This window comes from Saimiri boliviensis, chromosome 2 (genome assembly GCF_048565385.1).
Source record: "Saimiri boliviensis isolate mSaiBol1 chromosome 2, mSaiBol1.pri, whole genome shotgun sequence".
Taxonomy (NCBI): domain Eukaryota; kingdom Metazoa; phylum Chordata; class Mammalia; order Primates; family Cebidae; genus Saimiri; species Saimiri boliviensis.
The window spans coordinates 71,237,489-71,261,249 of NC_133450.1; the positions used below are offsets into that span (position 1 = coordinate 71,237,489).

Consider the following 23,761-nt stretch of genomic DNA (forward strand, 5'->3'; position numbering starts at 1 on the left):
GTTTTTTTGATGTATTGGATTGTGATTCCCCGGCTATATTGTGTTTGACTTTCATTTTTGGTATGCCTGCCCTAATGTTAAATTTGGATGCGTGAGTGGCATTGGGGCATGGACCCTAGGTGAGTTGTCAGAATGGATTTAAATCAGAATTACTGAAATTTACGATATTACAGAACATTTTGATCGTATCCATATTTGTCTAAATTTCCTATGTAGCTACATACATATATGTGAAAAGATTATAGTCTGATTTAAGAGTCATGCTTTGGTTAAGCTTCCAAAAGTTTTGATAGTCTTTGGATCTATTAAATACAGAGTTTCTCACCTACTCATTATTGACATTTTTGCCGATTTCGTTCCTTTCAGGTGTCTGTCCTGTGTGTTGTAGGGTGTTTAACAGCATCCTTGGCTTCCACCTGCTGGTTTCTAGGCGTCCCACCCCTTCATTTCCCCAGTAATGATAACCAAAAATGTCTCCAGACATTGCCAGATGTACTCTGGGGTGCAAAATCTCCTGGTTGAGAACCACGGCCTTAATGAAAAGTGTGATGTCCTTATGGGAACTAGATGTACTTCTGCCTTACTCTGTGTTGGTCAGATCATTTTTGGCATCAGCTCAGTTCTGGCTATCACAGGTATGATAAAAAGACATAAAGGAGAGTACTAAGTATCAGTGGCATTTATGCTGCCACATGCGTAAAATGTTGTTGAAGTTACTGAAAGAGATATTTAGGTGAGACAATAGCTTTCCTCTCAAATATTTGCAAAGGCTGCCCAAGAAAGAGGGGATTGGAGTAGTTCTACATCATAACAAGCAGAACTGGTACCTACCGGTGGATGGTGATAGTGTGTATCTGTGTTTCCCAGAGCATGATCTGTGGATGCCTGGGGAGGGGGACCACTGAGATCTTTCAGAGGTCACATAGCTTCAAACTGTTTTCATGTTATTGAGATGTTTTGTCTTTCAGCTTTTGCACTCATGGTCAAAAGCATTGGTGGGAAATGCTGCATCCATCATAGACACAGTCAAGGCATAGGGACCCATATTGTATATAATCATTTTTTTCTTTTTTTGATCATTTTATTTCTTAACGACTGTACACTCCTAGTTTAAAAAGTTTTTGATGAAGCAGTAAAAGAAGGTTGATTTTATTAAATCTTGACACTTTGTCTTTTTAATGCACCATGACCATGGAAAGTACTTGTTAAGCTGCATACTGGGGCGTATTACAGTGCTTTTGAGAAGCACTTGTATATTGATTTGTGAGCTCAACTGGTGTTTTTATGGTGCTCCATTTTTATCTGAAAGAACAAAGTGTTGAACTGTGGGTATTCATATTTGAGTATTTAGGAGACATGTGAGAATAACTCGAGCCTGTCACTACAAGATAAACAGCTGATTCTGTTCGTGGCCAGTGAAAAATTTGAGCTTTCAAGAAAAATTTAGAATTTTAGGAAGCTTGTTTTTCCATCATGAGCTTACCAGTTTCCCAATACTTAAAAGATGTTTCTGCTGAGATTGGTAGTAATATTAATGCATATAGTTTTGATGCTGTATAATGTGTGCTTAAAAAATGAGTAATAGTTGTTAATGTCTGGTAGACCTGTATAATTCAGTGAACTCATTTTTTCCAAATGACAGTCGTGATGTAATAAAATCATATGTGCATTCAAGGGTACATTCAGAGTGCAAGGTAAACCAGATTTTAATACAACAGAGTGCTGAGGGTTTATTAATAGGATTTTAACTTTCATATTGTAACTAATCTTTGTAAAACTGCCACTTGTGGAGTTCTGGTGTGACTACCCACAATTAATTGAAACGACTAAATACTCCTCTTTTACAATTGTAATGTTGCTCCCAGCCCTTTGGGATGCCGAGGTGGGAGGATTGTTGGGGCTTACAAGTTCAAGACCAGCCTGAGTGACATAGCTGTCTCCATGAAACAAACAAAACGAAACGGTTATAATGTTGGTGTGATGCCAGGTTTTCTTCATATGCTTCAACTAGAACAATTTATTGCAACAGATTGAATGCAGAAGCAGCTATGAGAATCCAGCCATCTTTGGTTTAGCCAGAATTAAAGAGATTTACAGAAATGCAAAAGAATGCCATTTTTACTAAATGTTTTGTTTTGGAAAGCAGTTTTTTAAAGCTATGTTAACATGTAGTGAGTTTCTGGTTATTTAAATGAACAGATACTTTAAAAGTTTTTCAGTTATAATTGTCAATGCAGTGGATATTGGTTAGCATAATGCATCTAAATAAGAGCTCTTTGGGGTGCTCAGTATGTTTTAAGAGTTGTAAAGGGTCATGAGACCAAAATGTTTGAAAGCTTGAGAAATCCTGCTTGAGAACAGCTGCCCCAAGATGAAGTAGACTTTTCAGTGCTGGTGTGAGTTACCCATGCAGCATCTCTGGTGGTGTTTCTTTTTTGAGATGGAGTCTCGCTCTGTCGCCCAGGCTGGAGTGTAGTGGTGCAAGCTCAGCTCCCAAGTTCAAGCGATTTTCCTACCCAGCCTCCCAAGTAGCTGGGATTACAGGCAATGTGCCACCATGCCTGGCTAATTTTTGTATATTTAGTAGAGGGTTTTACCATGTTGACCAGGCTGGTCTCGAACGCCTCTCCTCAGGTAATCCGCCTGGCTTGGCCTCCAAAAGCACTGGGATTACAGGCCCACTACACCTGGCCTCTGGTGGTGTTTTGAACACTGGGGATGGACTTGGACCTCACTCCACCCCAACCCTCTGATTTGTTGTCGGTGAAAAACAATGTATTACATAACCTTTAGGAAAGATAACAGAACTGTGAGATATTTTGTCTCACATTTTAAAATTTGGGGATTCTGTTGCTCAGTAAATGTTGGCTATGCTTTTGAGATGTGTTCTACCTTAAACATGTTTTCGGTTCATACTGTTTGATAGAGAAGTTGGAAGGTAAGGTATTGGAGTTGAGTAAACGTATGAACCTACTCATTTCCTCACCTTAAGGCAGAAGCCAGTTCTGCCTGGATAACAACTTTAAAAATGTTTTGATTTATCAGAACACTCCATTGGGTAACTAAGTCAGCTTAAGGTTAACATTGCAATTAAATTTCACCTTTAATTTTATCTAGGCAAGTTTATAAAACTACTTTCGGGTAAAATGAGACCATCTGGATTCTTAGCTAGTTATCATTTTGGGGGAGGGTATGTGTGTCTCTTTTATTCTGTATGTTCTGTTATGTTCAGGGTACTAATTACTTAGCAACTTTTAAATAATTCGACAATGCCAGCTTATGATTTACAAAGCAGCAACATGATAGGAGGTTCCCCTAAAAGTTGGTTAAAGTTGAGGCTTAAAAGAATACTTGACCAAATTCATCAAGGTGCAAAATTGTAGATTAGGGCTTAAATCAGCTCTTGATTCCATGTTCCATCCTCATTCCAGTACACTATACCATCTCCTGTGGACACTGTAGGGAACCATGTGTTGTTAGTTCAGTTGAAGTCTTGAGATCAGGGACTCACTGTTGCCCAGGTTAGAATGCAGTGGTGCAATCATGGCTCACCACAGTCTTGATCTCTCAGGGTCAGGGGATCCTCCCACCTCAGCCTTGCGAGTAGCTGGGACTACAGGCATGTGCCACCACACCTGGCTAATTTTTGTATTTTTTTTATTGTGACAGGGTTTTGCCATGTTGTCCAGGCTGGTCTCAAGCAGTCCTCCTACCTTGGCCTCCCAAAATGCTGGGATTACAGGCCTCAGCCACCATGCCTGGCCAGTTGGGATCTCTGTGTATAGTTTCAAGTACATTTAATTTTCAAGCTCATTTTTTATGTGTGTATAACATTTAAATCGCAAGTTATTTACATGATTAAAAGTGTATGTACAAAAGTATATAAACAAAAGTAACATCATATATACTTGTAGTATACACAGAATGTAACATACTGTAGAACCCGAGATCTTGTGCATCGCTTAGGGATATATTCTGAAAAAACGTGTTGGGTGATTTTATCATGGGAACAGTACACTTAAACATAAATGGTATAGCCTACTATGCACCTAGGCTTTATGTTATGGCCTATTTCTCCTAGGCTATAAACCTGTAGAGCATGTTATTGTACTGAATACTGTAGGCAGCTGTAACATATTAGGAAGCATTTGTGTATCTATATACTATATGTAAACACAAAAGGAATAGTAAAAGTATGGTGTTAATGCTCTTACGGGACCACTGTTCTATACATGGTCCATCTGAAAAATACTGTTATGTGACTGAAAAATACTGTTATGTGGCACATGACTATACTTTTAATGGCTTTATTTGTGTGTATAATATTTTTTTTTTTTTTGAGACGGAGTTTTGCTCTTATCGCCCAAGCTGGAATGCAGTGGGGCAATCTCGCCAACTGGGTTTAAGCGATTCTCATGCCTCAGTCTCCTGAGTAGCTGGGATTACAAGTGCATGCCACCACACCTGGCTAATTTTTGTATTTTTAGTAGAGACAGGGTTTCACCAAGTTGGCCATGCTGGTCTTGGAACTCCTGACCTCAGGTGATCCACCTGCCTCAGTCTCCTAAAGTGCTGGGATTGCAGCTGTGAACCACTGCGCCCGGCCATTTGTGTGTATATTCTTATTTAAAGCCATGCACAGAGTTGCCACGTACAGACCCCAGTTTGTGGCCAGTACCTTTGATGGGAGTTTCCTTTTTAATTTTTTTAATCTTTGGATTGTATGTAGGCGTACTGCACTGTATCGCATTCTTATGTGTGGAAACTTAAGGATTTGGGAAAGAAAAAATTAAAGGCATTTTGTTATATTTCTTTCCTCTCTTTTGTTACAGAATTATTTTTCAAATTTGCATTCCCTCTATATTTTGTCCAGAAATTGGCTTCTTGCATTTTATGGCAGTTTTTATAATTTTGGGGTTGATGAACAATAGCGTTCCTGTTATTGTGATGATTAGAAACATTTAAATTGCATTTCCTGGAATTAATGTATGTAATACTATGACTTACTATAATTTTGACTATTTTCTGGTACATTTTCATACTTTTTCAGGTTCCGTTTCCTACTTTATTAAATTTACATTTCTTTCATTTTCAAGTTGTAATTGGCAAGTTGATGTGGGACTGCACAATTTGCCTTTTTTTTTTTTTTTCTTTCTAAGTTTCTTCTCGTTATATGAGAGAGAGGGACATACACACACACAAATAAAAAAAAATATATGCACTGCCGTGCAAAGGGGCAGTTGAAAATACCCTTAGGAAGTGAGGAAAAATAACTTGGCCATTGTAGTAATTGAAGAGTAAGTACCCTTTCTCTGCATAAGCAACCTTGAATTTTCAGTTTGGCCTTGGGCTTTATCATACATACTTTATTCCCCTTCAGCATAAACAAGCTATTACATCATCTTTGAGCCTCTGCTGCTACTTTACTAAGTATTGGCTGGATGGCGGACCTGGAATACGTTTTTAAGAATATAGTTGGGTTCAGGCCGGGTGTGGTGGCTCACGCCTGTAATCCCAGCACTCTGGGAGGCCGAGGCAGGCTGATCACGAGGTCAAGAGATTTAGACCATCCTGGCCTACATGGTGAAACCTTATCTTTACTAATAGAAAGAAAAGTTAGCTGGGTGTGGTGGCGCACACCTGTAGTCCCAGGCTGAGGCAGGAGAATTGCTTGAACCTGGGAGGCGGAGGTTGCAGTGAGCCGAGATAGTGGCACTGCACTCCAGCCTGGCACCTGGTTACAGAGCGAGACTCTGTCTTAAAAAAAAAAAAAAAAGAATATAGTTGGGTTGTAAATGTTTTTAGTACCACTAGCACAGAGCACCTTGTGGTGGGCCAGTTAATCATCCTTTTAATTTCTTAGCAAATACATATTGTAGCAATATGCTTGCCTCTAAGCTACTACCATTATATGCTGAATACCTTGTGAAAAAGGAGATTGTATTGTTTTGGCTAAGAATTAATATTTAATGCACATTGAGATACTTTAGAGAGATCTGTTATGCCTTATCTGTCCTTGTCCTTTGAATGAACATGTTATGTTTAAGGTTAAGACCTTTAAACAGCAAATTGTACTGTGTTGAATTGTTGCTTCCAAAGAAGAATATTTAGCAAGTTCAGCTTTCAGTTTTAACTTTATCATGCAAATAATAAAGCATTTTCTGTTAAGTGGTAGCTATAAATTGGGGCAGTTGACTCTGTTAAACTCATGCGCCACAACTTTTTCTGAACACCTGATATCAGGAGGTGGGGATTGATCAGTAGAGCCTGATGAGCTTTGTATAAATTGAGACACAGGCTGGGTGTGGTGGCTCCTGCCTGTAATCCCAGCACTTTGGAAGGTCAAAATGGGAGGATTGCTTGAGCCCAGGAGTTTGAGACCAGCCTGGGCAACATAGTGAGACCCTGACTCTATTAAAAAAAATTAAATTGAGATACAAAGTACTTAAGCATTAACTATTTGAGGAAAGCACCATTGGTAATAGGATGTTCTGTCCTATTGTGTGTTAGTCATCTGCCTAGATTGCCCCTCCCCCTTTGAATCATTTAATGTGGACACCTTAACCTTCTGGCATAGCCATGATTTTATCTTTGTTGTTTTTTTTCTTTCTTTTTTTTTCCCCCCTTTCTTTTTTTTTGAGAGAGAGTCTTGCTCTGTTGCCCAGGCTGGAGTGCAATGGCACAGTCTCCCCTCACCGCAACCTCCACCTCCTGGATTCAAGCAGTTCTACCTCAGCCTCCCAAGTAGCTGGGATTACAGAGACACACCACTATGCCCGGCTGAATTTTTGTATTTTTAGTAGAGATGGGGTTTCACCATGTTTGCCAGGCTGGTCTTGAACTCCTGACTTCTTGATCCACCCAGCATATCTTTGTTTCTTTAATATTTTTTGCTTACTTGTCGTTTAAGGATCTGAATCCCAGACTAGGATTGAGACAGTCATTGAGAACAGAGACTGTCCTAAGCATCTTTGTATTTTATTTAGCATTGTCTTTTATGCATATTTAGGAATTTGGTACATTTCAGCCTAATACTGTACTTTCGGACAAAAAGTAGATGAGAAAAAAGTATTTTTAGGAAAATTGAGTTGGTGTTTAATAACCTTGGCTGCCCTAGCAGCTTTCTGGAGCAATAAATAAATCATGATTTGCTTTGGATTTATTATTTCTAGCCACAGAGTATTGCACTAAAAAGCTATTTTAAACATTTTGGTTTATTTCACAAAATAGTGCTTTAATTAGCAGAAACTGAGTTTTTAGCTAATAACCAAAAGCTAATTATTGTTTTAAATTGAGGATTTGTCTGGTGCCCCTTGCTGCCATTTCATGGGGCGATTTTAGCCTCCTTGCTACCACTATTCTAATTTCATGCTGAATGGTAGAATTAGTTGACTTTCAACTTTTGCAAGATTATTAATATCTACTTTAAAAAATAATTTAACAAGTGGAAACAAGTTTATAAAATATAAAGTAACATTTTCCTGTCTCAATTTTGCTTGGTTGTGTTTCTATGAATATTATAGACATAACATACAAATAGTTTAACAACAACAACAACTGGCTGTTATGGTATGTGCCTGTAGTCTGAGCTATGAGGGAGGATCACTTGAGCTCAAGAGTTTAGACCAACCTGGGCAACAGAACAAGACCCCATCTCTAAAATAAAAAGAAAATGTATATCTATATGACTATATATTGTAAATGATGTACAGAGATGCCTCAGTATAGAGATTATTATCATTATAGGCTATGGAATCAGATATCTGGCTTCACATTCTGGTCCAGTAAACTTAGTCAACTCTTCTTTCTTAGTTTCTTAAAATGGAGATCATTTATTGATAGTAAGAGTTGCTAGAAAAAAATTGGGAATAATGTAAAGTGCTTGACATAGTACCTGGGATATGTTGAAATTTCAACAAATGGCAGCTATGATCATAATTATATTCTGCCACTTTTTTTTTCCTGATACGTATGCTGCTACATGTACTATCTCATTTTTTAATTTTGGCATAGTTTTATGTTGTAAGCATGTACTGTAAGTAACCAGTTCTTTATTGATGGATATTTAGGTGGTTTCCAGTTTTACCTCATTGCATACTTTGCTCAGTGAACACTCTTGAATGCCTTTCTGTCTTAGTTCTGTGAGCAAGGTTCAAATTCCAGAACCAATTACATCAAGAGAGTTAATTTACAAATGAATGAACGAAGTATACCAAACAAACTCCCTTTTTAGGGGATAGCCCTAGGATATAGACACTGCTCAGTTTCAAGCTGGTTTCTGTTATGCTGGAATTCCGGTCCCTATTTTGCTCTGTCTCCGGTCCTTTCACCTATACTCTAGGAGTGGCTGGAAATTTTTTTTTTTTTTTTTGTTTTTTTTTTTTTTTTGGAGATGGGGGTCTCGCTTGTCGCCCAGACTGGATTGCAGTGTTGTGATCACGGCCCACTGCAGCCTCAGCTTCCTGGGCTCAAGAAATCCTCTTCTCAGCCTTCTGAGTAGCTGGGACTACAGGTGCATGCCACTACGGCTGGCCAATTTTTAATTTTTTTTTTTTTTTTTCACAGATGGGGGTCTTTCTGTGTTGCCCAGGCTGATCTCAAACTCCTGGGCTCAAGGGATCCTCCTGCCTCAGCCTTCCAAAGTGTGGGGATTACAGGTCTGAGCCACTGCATCAGGCCTGACGATTTAGGTTTTTATGTAATATTTTATATTTTAAAAATGCATGATTAAAGAGAATAAGTCTTCCAGCTTCAGGCTTTCAGTTTGAATCTTCTGTCCTGGTGTTTCTGTAGACGGCTAGAGATAAAGTCGCTAGACAAACTTAAAATTGGTATATGCATTTTTAATTTTGGCAAATACCGGATTGCTTTTTAAAATGATGTAACGCGTTTGCTTTCATCGTGATGAATAAGGGCTCATTTGATTACAGCATTGCCAACGTTGGAGGTTTTTTGTCTTTCATTCTTACCATACATTAAATTTTCTTTTTCTTTAGTCTGGTTGTCTTAATTTGCTTCCCTGATATGCAGTGAAACTTGAAAAAATTGATTGAAGAGTTCTTTATGTATAAGAGTATTGTTTTGGTGTAAGTTGCATGTATTTTCTCCTTTTGTCATTTGCTTTAACTTTGCCTTATGCTGTATTGTCACTATATAAAAGTTGGAATATTTTGATATAAGTTAACATGTTTCTGTGTATGACTTTTGCATTTTGTGTCTTGCCTTGAGTAAGGCTCTGAAAATGTTTTTCATTTTCTTTTAGTGCCTTTATGCTTTTTAAATATTTTCGAAATCATAGCATCTCGCTTTCAGATTTTACTGTGGATAATCAATGCCATTTGCGTATTTCATAGTTTTCTCCACTGACTTAAAATGGTTATCAGTATATGTCCAAAGATGATCGTACTTTGCCTATTTGAATGTATGACCATTAAACTCCAGTTAACAAATCATAGGAACTTGCACTATTTGAATTAGATTTATAATTACTGTACCAAGGTGATTTTTTACTTTTTTTTTAAAGAGATGGGGTTTCACCATGTTGGCCAGGCTGGTCTCGACCTCCTGACCTCAGGTGATCCACCCACCTTGGCCTCCCAAAGTACTGTGATAACAGGCGTGAGCCACCACGCCCAGCCAGGTGGTTCTTGATAGTTAAAATTCTATGTCTAACCTTTTGAAACAAATGTCCAGCCAAAATAGCTAACAGTCATATGCTGATTAGACAAAAATGTCACTATTCTAAGTTCCTAAATATTTATCCTAATTAAAATCATCTTGACAGCCTAGCATGGGGAAAGGAAAGACCTGCAGCATTTAGGCCTCTCAGCATTGGTCTAAAAACTTCGGTATTTGGAAACTGCTCTGTAGTGTTATGCGTTGTAGTTGTAAAATTCCTAGTTTGTTATCCAAAGTAAAGAAGAGATATAATAAATTCTAAGGTAAATCCGCAGATATGCAACTTACTTAGAATGATACGACTAGTGGCAGAAATGAAACCAGAGTAATACAATGAGTAGCAGAAGGGAAATCAAGCCTCCTTTCTTTTTTATCAGTTTGCTTTTGAGTTGAGACCAGACTTTGTAGTCTGTCTTAAATGCCATTACCAGAAGTTACAGTTTTTGGAAAGTTGTATTTTAGGAAGACATGCTTAGTAGTATGCATGGTGGAACCATGTGACAAAGGAGTAGAAGGAAAGGAGTTGGGACCAAAATTGCCAAGAGTCAAAGCTAGAATAGTTAAAAAGGGATTGTTATATAGAATGTTAAAATTTAAAAAATTAAGAGGCATGTGTTCTATGTGAACTTTGGCTTGATAAGAATAATTTATTGTAAAGAAAACTCATTCTAAGGAGAGAAGAGTTCTGAGAATTCTTTACACAGTGCCTTGAACCTGTAAGAAAAGGTGTGTATGTGGTAGGGGATATAGAGGAGAGTTTGACTGTCCTTTATGATTTTGAGAGGGGACAAAATTCATATAGGTACTGTTATGTATAGGTATTTATGTGTTACTCTGATCCAGAAAGGATTAAGACTTTTAAGAATGCTTTAGTCATAATATTTAAAACTGGCAAGATGTTTGCATTAGATGTAAACGAAAAGGAAGAAAAAAGATAGATATACAATGGAGCAAGAAATTAGGATACTAAAAATAGTTTTTAAGGAAATACAGTAATTCTTGTGTTTTTATAGAGAACTTGCTAGATGGCTACCAGTTTTACTCTAAGAATTCAGGCAGTACCCTAAAGGTAAAATACTAATTATGTTGGTAAGATGAAAATAGACCAGCTGCTCAAGCAAGGTAGTGTTCTTCATATTAAAAACCAGGGAGACATTTTAAGGTATCACAAATACTGTAGCTATATGTCTGGCTTGTATTTTTTCTTTTTGTGTTATATGAATTGTAGACGTTTATTTTTCGAAGTAGAATAATGTCTGAAGAAAAAGACTGGTAAAAATGTTTCTAGAACGGGCTGATGTCTAGTGTGTTCAAGAATGGGAGGAAGAACTTTGCATTCTTGGGATTGATACGTGTCTGGTGTGTGATTACAGGAGAGCATCAGTGTGTATGTATATAAGGCAGAAGAGTCCTTAATCTTTGGAGGTTTGTGTTCCAAATTGCCCAATATTGGAGTACATAGTTTTGTTAGAGGGAGAACAGCAACAAAAAGATTCCTTAAATTGTTTTATCACTCTACTTAATTTCTAATGTTAAAAGAAAAATCTTCACTTCCATTTAATGTTTCTACTTTGGACATTTGAAACATCTGGCAGCCTGGAATTCTTAGTGTAGCTTCTTAAGCTTATGCTGAGCCATTTCTATTGGAGACACAAATATCTTATAAATTTCAGAGTATGTATTTGTTTGTTTTTATTTGGTAGGTCTATGTTGCATATGTTTTTCTTTTTCTTTCTTTGTTCCTTTTTCTTCCTTTTCCTTCCTTCCCCTTCCTTCCCCTCCTTCCCTCCTCTTTCTCTTCCCTTCCATCCTCTTTCCTTCTGCCTCCTTCCCTCTCTCCCGGGCTCAAGCCATCCTCCTGCCTCAGCCTCTTGAGTAGCTAGGACTATAGGCATGTGCCACCAAGCCCAGCTAATTTTTATTTTTCATAGAGATGGGTGTCTCGCTATGTTGCCCAGGCTAGTCTCAAACTCCTGACCTCAAGTGATTTTTTTTCCCCCCTGCTGTGCCTCCCTGAGCATTGGGATTATACGCATGATATGCCATACCTGGTCTATACATGTTCTTTCTTGAGTTAGATGGAATACATGTGGTTTTATCTAGACACAAAGTAATACTGAGGCTGGATGATGTGCCTACCTTTGGAATAAAGTAAATAAAAATTTCCAGCTTGCATATGATTTATTTCCCCATTAAAATGTTAGTGTAATCATCAGTATTTTTTTTTTTCTAATTAGGCTGAACAAATCTTGTGCACATTAAGAAATTAGGGCCTGTTCTAATGTTCTGGTGAGAAAGTTAAAGTAGACAAGAGCTTTCCAAACATTGTTTATTGGGTTAATGAAAATCTGAAGATTTGAGTAAGAAAAAAGTGGGAAAGTTAGAGGAATCTTAAAATAGATACTCTTGCCGGGTACGGTGGCTCAAGCCTGTAATCCCAGCACTTTGGGAGGCCGAGGCGGGTGGATCACGAGGTCAAGAGATCCAGACCATCCTGGACAACATGGTGAAACCCCGTCTCTACTAAAAATACAAAACATTAGCTGGGCATGGTGGCGCATGCCTGTAATCCCAGCTACTCAGGAGGCTGAGGCAGGAGAATTGCCTGAACCCAGGAGGTGGAGGTTGCAGTGAGCCGAGACCGCGCCATTGCACTCCAGCCTGAGTAACAAGAGTGAAACTCCGCGCCAAAAAAAAAAAAAAAAAAAAAAAAAAAAAGATACTCTTTGTTTTTTAATGATTCAGACTGAACTGGTCATGAATTTAATTCTTTGAGAATGGAAAAGAATGCAGAGAAACATATTACTTGCACAAAACAAAAATAGAGGTTTATTCCTTGAAACTACAAAAATGTGATTTCAGTTTATACTTGACTTAAAAGCTCTCCTTGCTTGAACCAGATCTAGCCTAGACAAAATGAACTGTTTATACTTTTTTTCCCTTGGCTTATACTTGTGTTAAAATCATTTATAAAAGCATTCATAATCCCAGGATAATTATGAAGGGCTGTAGTTTATTCAGAAAAACTCATAAAGCAATGAATAACACAAGATAATACAATTATGTTAGGATATGTGGTAAGCATACTTTGTATTGTGCACTTAAAAATTTGTTAAATTTTAAATTTGTTAAGAGTAGATCTCTTAACTTTGTTAAATTTTAAATTTGTTAAGAGTGGCTCATGCCTGTAATCCCAGCAGTTTGGGAGGCCGAGGTGGGTGGATCACGAGTTCAAGAGATCAAGACCATCCTGGTCAACATGGTGAAACCCCGTCTCTACTAAAAAATATAAAAAAATTAGCAGGCGCATGCCTGTAATCCCAGCTACTCAAGAGGCCGAGGCAGGAGAATTACCTGAACCCAGGAGGCGGAGGTTGTGGTGAGCCGAGATCGAGCCATTGCACTCCAGCCTGGGTAACAAGAGTGAAACTCTTGTCTCAAAAAAAAAGAGTAGATCTCAAGTTGTGTGCTCTTAATGCAGAAAACGCAGTGGGGCACATAGGGAAATGGTAATGGGTATGTTTGTTACCTTTATTATGCTAACGACAAGTGTATGCATATGTCCAAACTCACCAGATTATGTACATTAATTACATTCAATATTTTTGGTATGTCAGTGATATCTCAAAGCTAGGGAAAACAAAAACCTTCCCGCAAAGAATAAATAATTGCTTGAAATCTGTTGGTATATGGTATGAGGCTTTTCGTGGTTAGGCAGATTTGAGGGCCACCTTTTTGATAGCAGTTTTATTCTGATAACGATTTATTGATTAAAATGTGTAATGACCAAGACATTATGAATTCAGTTACACTTTGTGTGTGTGTGTTGTGTGTGTGTGTGTGTGTGTGTGTATACGTACATACATATATATATATGAGACAGAGTTTCGCTCTTGCTGCCTAGGCTGGAGTGCCTAGGCTGCATTGCACCAGCACAATCTTGGCTCATTGCAACCTCTGACTCCCGGGTTCAAGTGATTCTCCTGCCTTAGCCTCCCGAGTAGCTGGGATTATAGGCGCACACCACCTTGCCTGGCTAATTTTGTATTTTTATTAGAGATGAGCTTTCTCCATGTTGGTCAGGGTGGCCTCGAACTTCCGACCTCAGGTGATCCGCCCACCTTGGCCTCCCAAAGTGCTGGGATTACAGGGATGAGCCACCACGCCCAGCCTTCATGTGCATATTTTAATACAGTGGGAGACGCTGCATATGTTTAGAAAATGGAACATTTTTATTTTGTCTTCAGCAAATGCTTTTTTGAGATGGAGTTTTGCTTTGTTGCCCAGGCTGGAGTGTAGTGGCTTGATCTTGGCTCGCTGCAACTTCTGCCTGCCAGGTTAGAGCGATTCTCCTGCCTCAGCCTCCCAAGTAGCTGGGATTACAAGGGCATGCCTCCATGCCTGGCTGATTTTTGCATTTTTAGTAGAAATGAGTTTTCTCCTTGTTGGCTGGGCTGGTCTTGAACTCTTGGCCTCAGATAATCTGCCTGCCTTGGCCTCCTGAAGTTTGCTGGGATTACAGGTGTGAGACACCATGCTTGGCCAAGTCTTCAGCAAATATTTAGTGCTGATGGGGATTAACATTATAGTTTTGAGTAGCTATGCAATTTAGATTAAAGGGGTAGGAGGAAATGATCTAATGTAAATTTCTGCAAGAGGTAAGTCTGATTCATAGTTATTCAGTAAATGTTATTATAAAGTCTGAATTAAAATTAAGACATTATGTAACTAGACCAGGCAACAGTAAATAGATGACATGCAGCCCAGTGGCTAATTAGTGACATGCATTGTGGGCTTCCTGGCATTCTTAGGTCTGTGTTGGTACCACAAGACAAATTACAGAACAGTTTAGTAGTCATGGTATAGACTAGAACCCAGTGGATTTGTATAGTAAATGCATTATAAGCCTCACCTTTGTAGCATTCTTAGATTTGGCATCTTACTGCTTATGCAGATTATCACACTTTAACTTAAAGTAGAAAATGTATTTAGAACTTGGTAGAAAAGTTCTACAGGCCGTGGTCATGCCTGTAATCCCAGCACTTTGGGAGGCTGGGGCCAGCAGATCACTTGAAGTCAGAAGTTTGAGAGCAGCCTGGCTAACATGGTGAAACCCTGTTTCTACTAAAAATAAAAATTAGCTGGGCGTGGTGGCACATACCTGTAATCCCAGCTACTCGGGAGGCTGAGGCAGGAGAATCAGTTGAACCCGGGAGTTGGAGATTGCAGTGAGCTGAGGCTGTACTTCTTCACTCCAGCCTGGGTGACAGACTGAGACTCCATCTCAAAAAATAAAAAGTAGCTGTGTGTGTGTGTGTGTGTGTGTGTGTGTGTGTGTGTGTCTGTAAAATAAACATTTTATTTTATTTTTATTTTTATTTTTGGTAGAGACAGGGTTTCAACACATTATCCAGGCTGGCCTCAACTCCTGGGCTCAAGTCATTCTCCCGCTTTAGCCTCCTGAAGTGCTGGGATTACAGGTGGGAGCCACCACACCTGGCCTATAAACAGTTAATTTCTTAAGGAATGGAATTTGGGAGAAATAAGTGATCCAGATTTTGGGTCTTTCCTTGTCACCTACTTGTTTTTTGTTTTTTGTTTTTTTCTTTGAGATGGAGTCTTGCTCTGTCGCCAGGCTGGAGTGAGTGCAGTGGCATGATCTTGGCTCACTGCAACTTCCGCTTCCCGGATTTGAGTGAGTGCAGTGGCATGATCTTGGCTCACTGCAACTTCCGCTTCCCGGATTTGAGGCTGCTGCCTCAGCCTCCTGAGTAGCTGGGACTACAGGTGTGCACCACGACCCCCAGCTAATTTTTCTATATTTTTAGTAGACGAGTTTCACCATGTTGGCCAGGATGTTCTCAATCTGCTGACCTTGTGATCTGCCTGCCTCGGCCTCCCAAAGTCCTGGGATTGCAGGCGTGAGTCACTGTGCCCGGCCACCTACTTGGTTTTGAATGTTACTCAACTGTTAGTTTTAAAATATTGTGTTGACTTTTTAAAGTTAATTTAATGAAAAAAAATTTTTATGAAAAAAGCTTGAGTCAAATTAATTTCCTAAGCATTTAGAGCATGCTGTGCCTTTTTACAAATGTGGAACTTCTCTTAAAATGGATCAAAAAGTAGCTGTGTGTGTATAAAATAAACCTTTTAGACTAGTATCATTATTGAAGTGTAAATCTCTTTAAAAAATCAGTAACAAGCTTAGAGGTGAATATAGTTCTTTCCCTTCAAATTTTAAGTTTGTGCTATTTGCTTCATTATCTCTGAGCTTGATTTCATTGTGAGCAAGATGCCAAGTTTCATTTGGGGACTGTCTTATATTGGTAAAGTGGCATTTTTGTAGTATGTTTATCAATGTTTAAGAAACAAGATTTTTGGCTTCTTTTCAAGAGTTGAAATTTCTCAGAATTTTACTATATTCTGGATAGTGTTTTCTCAAGCAATGTATTTGGTCTGGATTCTAACTTAGGTGTTTAAGTAGTGACAGGGTTAAAATCCTTGGGGAAGGATTTTCTCTTTTTGGTCACTTGCTTTTGGTCACTTTTTGTCATAAAAATTTTGGGGGTATGGCAAAGAACCAATCATCTTTAGAAATGTATGTTACTAACATAGTTTTTCTGTTCATGCTGATTTATTTCAAATTGTAGAATTCTTTTGGCAGTAATTTTATCCAATTTTATTTATAGTCCAGTTACAACACAGGGATCACAACAAACACAACCGCCACAGAAGCACTATGGCATCACTTCTCCTATCAGCTTAGCAGCCCCTAAGGAGACTGACTGCATACTTACACAGAAACTAATTGAGACGCTGAAACCCTTCGGGGTTTTTGAAGAGGAAGAGGAACTGCAGCGCAGGTAAATGTATATTCTATATTTTTTTTAACTCAGAAATTTTTATTAATGTTAAAATAAACTAATTTTGAGGCATCCTCTATTCACTTAGAAGGCCAGGGTTATTTGCCCAGATCTATGTATCTGTTTTGGAGAAGAGAATACTTAAGAGAGAAAAATTTTTGTTTGAGACAGAGTCTTGCTCTTGTTGCCCAGGATGGAGTACAATGGCATGATCTCAGCTCTCTGCAACCTCCGCCTTCTGGGTTCAAGCAATTCTTCTGTCCCAGCCTCCCAAGTAACTGGGATTACAGGCCTGTGCTATTACACCCCACTAATTTTTTGTATTTTTAGTAGAGACAGGGTTTTTATCATGTTGGCCAGGCTGGTCTCGAACTCCTGATTGAGATGATCAGGTGATCCACCCGCCTTGGCCCCCCAAAGTGCTGGGATTACAGGTGTGAGTTACTGCACCGGCTGAAAACTTCATTTTCTACATAGAGTTCTCAATTTTAATTTTGATGTTACTTTTTTTTTTCTAAAGCAATAATTTTGATATTTTTTAAATACTTTGGTTATTATAGTTCTGAATTTTCTGGAGGAAGAGGAACATACATACATACATACATACATACATACATACATATATATATATATAGAGAGAGAGAGAGAGCGAGAGAGAGAGAGAGCGCGCGCGCACGAGCATGAGAGCGTGAGAGCGCGCCAACTACAATATACTGTGCTTCCGATCACTTAAAAACTCAAAATTTAGGAAGATACTTATTTAAAGCTTTAAGAAATTTAATCAGTAATGATCTGGAATACTTGATTGGTAATTGTTTTATCAACAGGATTCTAATTTTGGGAAAACTAAATAACCTGGTAAAAGAGTGGATACGAGAAATCAGTGAAAGCAAGGTAAGGCAATTTTTTTGTATACGAAATAATTTGTCGTTACTGAGCCAGGTGAACACAGCAAGTGTCTTATATAGCCTGTTCTTATTTGAGTGGATTTAGAGTCTTTAATGTGGAGTCAGTTTAGACTACTGAGAACAGATTTTACATTTTCTTTCTAGTTAATTTGGAAGCAGGAGAAACTGAACTGAGTTAAGTGATTTTTGAAAATAAGTATAGCAGTCTTTGGTTGTAACATTTCAAAGCTGAAACTCAATAATTGTAAACTACTTACACTCTTCACAGAAATAATGGATGTTTCTCTAAAAAGACACTTTAAACATATTTGAGAATCTTCCTACTTTTTAAGAAATTCTACCACAGTTTTTAAAAACGATTTTCAGGTATTACTCAAATAGAATATGTGTTTATTTAGTTTAGCTTTTTTTTTTTTTACGAGAGTCTTGCTCTGTCATTCAAGCTGGAGTGCAGTGACACCATCATAGCTTACTGTAACCTCTAATTAATTCCTAGGCTCAAACAACCCTCCTGCCTCAGCCTCCTGAGTAGCTGGGACTATTAGACATGTCCCCTTCACACCTGGCTAATGGTATATGTGGGATCTTGCTATGCTGCCCAGACTGATCTCAAACTCTTGGCCTCGAGCATTCCTCTCACCTTGGTCTCCCAAAGCACTAGGATTCCAGGCATGAGCCACTGCCTGGCCTAGTTAGTTTCTTATAATAACATTCTTTGGGTTTCCTTTCTTTTTCTTTTTCTTTTCTTTTCTTTTTTTTTTTTCGAGACAGAGTCTGACTGTCACCCAGACTACAGTGCAGTGGCATCATTGCAACCTCTGCCTCCTGGGTTCAGGTGATTCTCATGCCTTCGCCTCCTGAGTAACTGGAATTACAGGTGTGCTCCACCACACCCAGCTAATGTTTCTGTTTTTAGTAGAGATGGGTTTTGCCATGTTGGCCAGGCTAGTCTTGAACTCCTGACCTTAAATGATCCACCTTCCTTGGTCTCCCAAAGCACTGGGATTAACAGGCATGAGCCACTGCACCTAACCTGTTTTCTTTTCTTTCTTTCTTTCTTTCTTTTTTTTTTTTTTGAGACAGTCTCGCTCAGTTGCCCAGACTGCAGTGCAGTGGCATCATCTTGGCTCATTGCAACCTCTGCCTCCTGGGTTCAACTGATTATCCTGCCTCAGCCTCTCAAGTAGCTGGGATTACAGGCGTGTGCCATTACATCGATCTAATTTTTGTATTTGAGATGGGGTTTTGCCGTGTTGACCAACAGCTGGTCTCAAACTTTTAGCCTCAAGTGATCTGCCCACGTTGGCCTTCCAAAGTACTGGGATTATAGGCATGAGGTACTGTGCCTGGGCTTTTTGTTTGTTTGTTTTTTGAGTTAGGGTCTTCCTCTGTTGCTCAGACTGGAGTGTAGTAGCACAATTTTAGTTCACTGTAGCCTCCACCTCCTGGGCTTAGGTGATTCTCCCACCCCAGCCTCCTGAGTAGCTGGGACTATAGGCAGGCACCACCAAGCCTGGCTAATTTTTTGTACTTTTTTGTAAAGATGGCTTTTTACCATGTTGCCTAGACTAGGCTTGAACTCCTGGGCTTAATATATCTGCCTGCCTTGGCCTCCCAAAGTGCCAGGATTACAGGGGTGAGCTGATGCTCTGGCCCTTTTGAGTTTCTAGTACTTTATTATGAATACTCATACAACACAATACAACTCATAAATACATGGCTGGGCTTCTTCCGGTAGGGAAAATATATTTGTAGAGTTGTATGTGGTGTTCATTTGACACATTTAAAAAAATAACATAAATAGTGGTAATTTTTCCAGGGTAGTACAGAATCCATGTTTAATCTATAATATAACTGAAAGGTTAAAAGGAGAACCAGGGGTAAAGGAAAAATCTCACAGAGCAGGAAGAGAGGGTGTCAACTTAGAAGAAAAGTTGTAGTCTTTTTGTTTTAGTCAGATTTATAGTACTGTTTATTTAAAGCAATGTATATGTATATTTCAGAATACAAATTAAACTTCAGCAAATGTAGTATTGTAAATTGTGGACTTTACTTACCATGTATTTCTTATTGATTATAGCTTCTGATAGAAAATAAGATTTTTTTTTTTTGGTTTGTTTGACATCTAATACTCTTGTCTTAAAAATGAAAAAAATCTTTTGCAAGTGAAAATGTTTTTCCGCGACCTGAATTAAGAAATCTTAATTTCTGAGTTGCAATAACGAAATAGGCATAAACATACTAACATCTTAAAGTGCAATTAGTAATACAGTAGTTACTAATACAATTAGTATTATATACAGTAGTTACTACATGTATTTAAATATAAATTAACTAAAATTAAAAAAAAAATTCAGATTCTTGACTACACTAGTTATATATCAAATGCTCAACAGTGATAATTAATAGTGACCGAATCTTTATAGCCTTGCAGAAAGTATCATTGGAGAGTGTTCCTCAAAAGACTGATATGTCTTAATAGGGAAGTCTGTGGATCAGTGTTTTAAGATAGTTTCTCCTTCACCTCCTTTGTAGGCTACTTCTGTGCACATCTTGCTGGCTTAGTTTAAATAACCAGGTCAACTTTGCCATTGAGATTTAAAAATACCTAAATATAGGAAGACAAAGGCTTTGCTTACTTTTAAGAAGTACAACATTATAGCTAGGCGCAGTGGCTCACACCTGTAATCCCAGCACTTGGGGAGACTGCAGCGGGTGGATCACAAGATTAGGAGTTCGTGACCAACATGGTGAAACCCGTCTCTACTAAAATTACAAAAATTAGCTGGGTATGGTGGTGTGCACCTGTATCCCAGCTGCTTAGGACACTGAGGCAGGAGAATTGCTTGAACCCAGGAGGTGGAGGTTCTAGTGAGCCAAGATCACACCACTGCACTCCAGCCTGAGCGACAGAGCAAGACTCAAAAAAAAGAAAAAAAAAAAGAAAGAAAACATTACACACATAACTTGGATATTTTCTATAGTGATGATTAAATATGTTCTTAAACAGGAGTCTCTGACTCTTTAGAACTTGTCTTTAGGGTTTTTTGGAGTGTGAAATAACTTCATTTATGTCTTTTTTTTTTTTTTTTTGCGAGGAAGTGGGGTGGTCTTGTACATGCTTTGGTACTGAATTGAGCTTTTATTATACTGAGGAGTTAGGTAAAAGGAAATATTGACCTAACACTTACTAAAATTATTTTTGTTTGGACAGACATTGTCATTCTTATGAAAAGGGCCATTGAATACTAAACTGTAAAGCTTGGTACTTTACGCTAGTCCCAGGGCCAGGAAGGCAGTTTTTGAATGCTTTCTCCCTCTTCCTGATGTCTGTACTCTTTCTGAGTAAGAAACTGTCAGTAAATTTAGTTGTTTCTAAATTACCCCACCAAAGCCTTTTGGAAATCTAAGAAAACTAAGCAGTTGTTTACCAATATTGGCTTTCTCTTCTCTGCTGTGCTGTCTCTTTCTCCTTTCTCTTCCCTTTGTCCCCTCCCCTCCCTTCTTCCCTTTCCTTCTCCTTTTTTGAGACAGGATCTCACTCTTGCCCAGGCTAGAGTGCAGTGGAATGATCATGGCTCACCCTAGCCTTGACCTGCAGGACTCAAGCAGTCCTCCCACCTCAGCCACCTTATTAGCTGGAACTATATGGGTACACCACCATGCCCAGCTAAATTTTAAAACATTTATTGTAGGCATGTTGCCCAGGCTGATCTCAATCTGGGCTCAAACTATTGGCCTGTCTTCAGCCTCCCAAAGTGTTGGGATTGTAGGTGTGAGCCACTGTGCTTGGCCCTTTTTGGCTATCAAGTCACTTTTGATATGATAAAATTATCCTCTAATGTGCTATGGGATATTTGGTAAAACCATTGAATTTAATCTTTTTCTTTAAAGCAATCATGTTTTTCTTATACTCTAACATTGATGATTCATTTTATACAGCATCTTTGTTATAAATAAAGTCCCTGATTCTAATGTGCTCCTGGGGGATTATGTGATCTTCTCAATCAGACTTCTTTATAGCAGTTTCTAGAAATAGGGCAGAAATCTAAAATACTATGGATCTTCAATAAATAAACTTCTTTAAAAGTTGAAAATTCTTTGAATTTCAAATAAGATTGATCTGAGGGGCTGTGTGTTTTTTTTTTTTTTAGAGCTTTTATACACTTTGAATACCCTTTATGTAAACTTACCCTGTAATCTTTCTTGGGATCCGCTCCCCCACCTCAGTACAGTAGTGTCATTTGAATAGTTTCCCTTGTACTCCACTGGCAAAAGAACCATTTTTTGTTTCAACAGAATCTTCCACAATCTGTAATTGAAAATGTTGGAGGAAAAATTTTTACATTTGGATCTTACAGGTTAGGCGTACATACAAAAGGTAAGTATTATTTTATTTCTCCTGGAAAGGGACCCTTTAGTTCTTAATAATGATGACATGCCTGTCTTAGTTACTCGTGTATCATACAGCTTAGACTTTTATGAAAGAGAGAGTGCTTCAAGGAATCTAAATTTTTCAATAAGAGAGATAAAAAATAATGCTGTCTTTTACATCAGCACTGTCCAAAAGCAGTATTAAGATTAAATAAAATTAGTTTGGTGTGGTGGCTCATACCTGTAATCCCAGCACCTTGGGAGGCCGAAGCAGGTGGATTGCTTGAGTCCAAGGAGGTCAAAGCTGCAGTGAGCAGTGATTGCACCACAACACTTCAGCCTGGGTGACAGAACAAGACCCCATCTCAAGAAAAAAATTTAAAAATAAATTAAAAATTCAGATTTTCAGTAGAGGTAGCCACATTTTATATGTTCAGCAGCCATGTATAAAATAGTGGTAACTGCATTGGAAAGTGTAGATGAAGAGTAATTTTCCCATTGGAGAGCTCTTTTGGACAGTGCTGCTATCTACATATATATCATTTTCTCTCACCAGAAGAATATCACTCTGGAAATCAGAACAAAAATGAATTCTTGCTTTTAAGAAAACCTCGTGGATGCCACCCTCCAATACCTTTGTAGACAAATCGTAAAATATAGCTAAGCAAATCCCCAAAAATGTGTTTTCATAGCCACTGATAATCAGTTAATAGTTTATTTATACTTGTAGTTATTTCCTCTATGCAAATAAATACACAATACAAATGTTACCATGGCAAAGAATTATTGAGCTCTTTTCTTTCAGTGGGCACTGAGATCTTCATTATCTTACTTAGTTCTTCTAGTACTGTTCTGACATAACAAACAGAAGTCTGAAACTAAAAGAGGCAATAAAGCTTGAACAATTTCTCTCAGCCTTCTACTGGCAGAATAGCAGAATAGATAGAACTCAGGCATCCTGAGGCTGTACTATCTTTGGGTCTCGCTGTACTGCCCAGGCTGGATGCAGTGGCACAATCTTGGCTTACTGCATCCTTCAACTCCTGGGCTTAAGTGATTTTCAGGAGTCAGCCTCCTCAGTAGCTGGGACTACGGGCACACGCCACCATGCCTGGCTAATTTTTAAATTTTTATTTTGGTGAAGACGAAGTTTTGCCATGTTGCCCAGACTGGTCTCGAACTCCTGGGCACAAGCTGTCCACTTGCTTTGGCCTCACAAAGTGCTGGGATTACAGGCATGAGCCACCACACCCAGCCAAGGCTGTGTTCTTTAACCATGAACTGTATCTGCCCAGTATAGTGTTGTCTGTGTTCTAGAATCCTTCCCTCTCTCCATCTCCCATCACACTGTCCCATTAGTACATTACTTTTGATATATCCTGTGTGCTGTATCCTCTTCTTCCTCTTCTTGAATATTCTATTATAATAAATAGCTTTCAGAGTCAACCTCAGCATCTTGTCTTTTAGGAAAATAACCATTGACCTGATTCCACATTGATTTCTCCCTTATATGAGCCCAATTAATTGATTTTAATTCTCCTTTTTCAATATTCTGCCTATGTACTTAGTCCTGGCCTCTTATCAAACACTGAATTAAAACAGATACTTTACCATGGTCTACCTCTTTGGATTCTTCTGCTCGAAATTTATTTTATAAGTCCCATTTAGGGGCCTGGTAGAGAGCCTGGAAGCACCAGACACATAGTACATAGAGGAAAACTACTTTTTTTGTTTAACCAATGAACATGGCTGTGACTAGTGACGTCAAGATGTTGGGTGTATGCTTGAACCGCTCCACCATGAAAGTACTCACTGAGCCATCTTTCTTTGGGTTCCCAGTTCACCTGGGCCACTATAAATAGAGGATGCTGCAGGATCAAAATATATCCCATTGGCCGGGCGCGGTGGCTCAAGCCTGTAATCCCAGCACTTTGGGAG

At 38.6% G+C, this 23,761-nt stretch overlaps 1 protein-coding gene across 7 annotated transcripts in view; it reads left to right on the forward strand.

The window, feature by feature from the left end:
* The window catches only part of PAPOLA (poly(A) polymerase alpha), a 67,334-nt gene that overhangs the window by 2,778 nt on the left and 40,795 nt on the right, over positions 1-23,761 (forward strand). For 6 of the 7 annotated variants that reach the window (XM_039468789.2, XM_074393576.1, XM_039468791.2 and 3 more), the window contains exons 2-4: positions 16,368-16,541; positions 17,369-17,435; positions 21,749-21,830. In XM_039468789.2, the coding sequence (XP_039324723.1) occupies positions 16,368-16,541; positions 17,369-17,435; positions 21,749-21,830 (323 nt within the window). The remainder of the gene's footprint in view (positions 1-16,367; positions 16,542-17,368; positions 17,436-21,748; positions 21,831-23,761) is intronic. The other variant, XM_074393577.1, reaches the window with a different exon arrangement.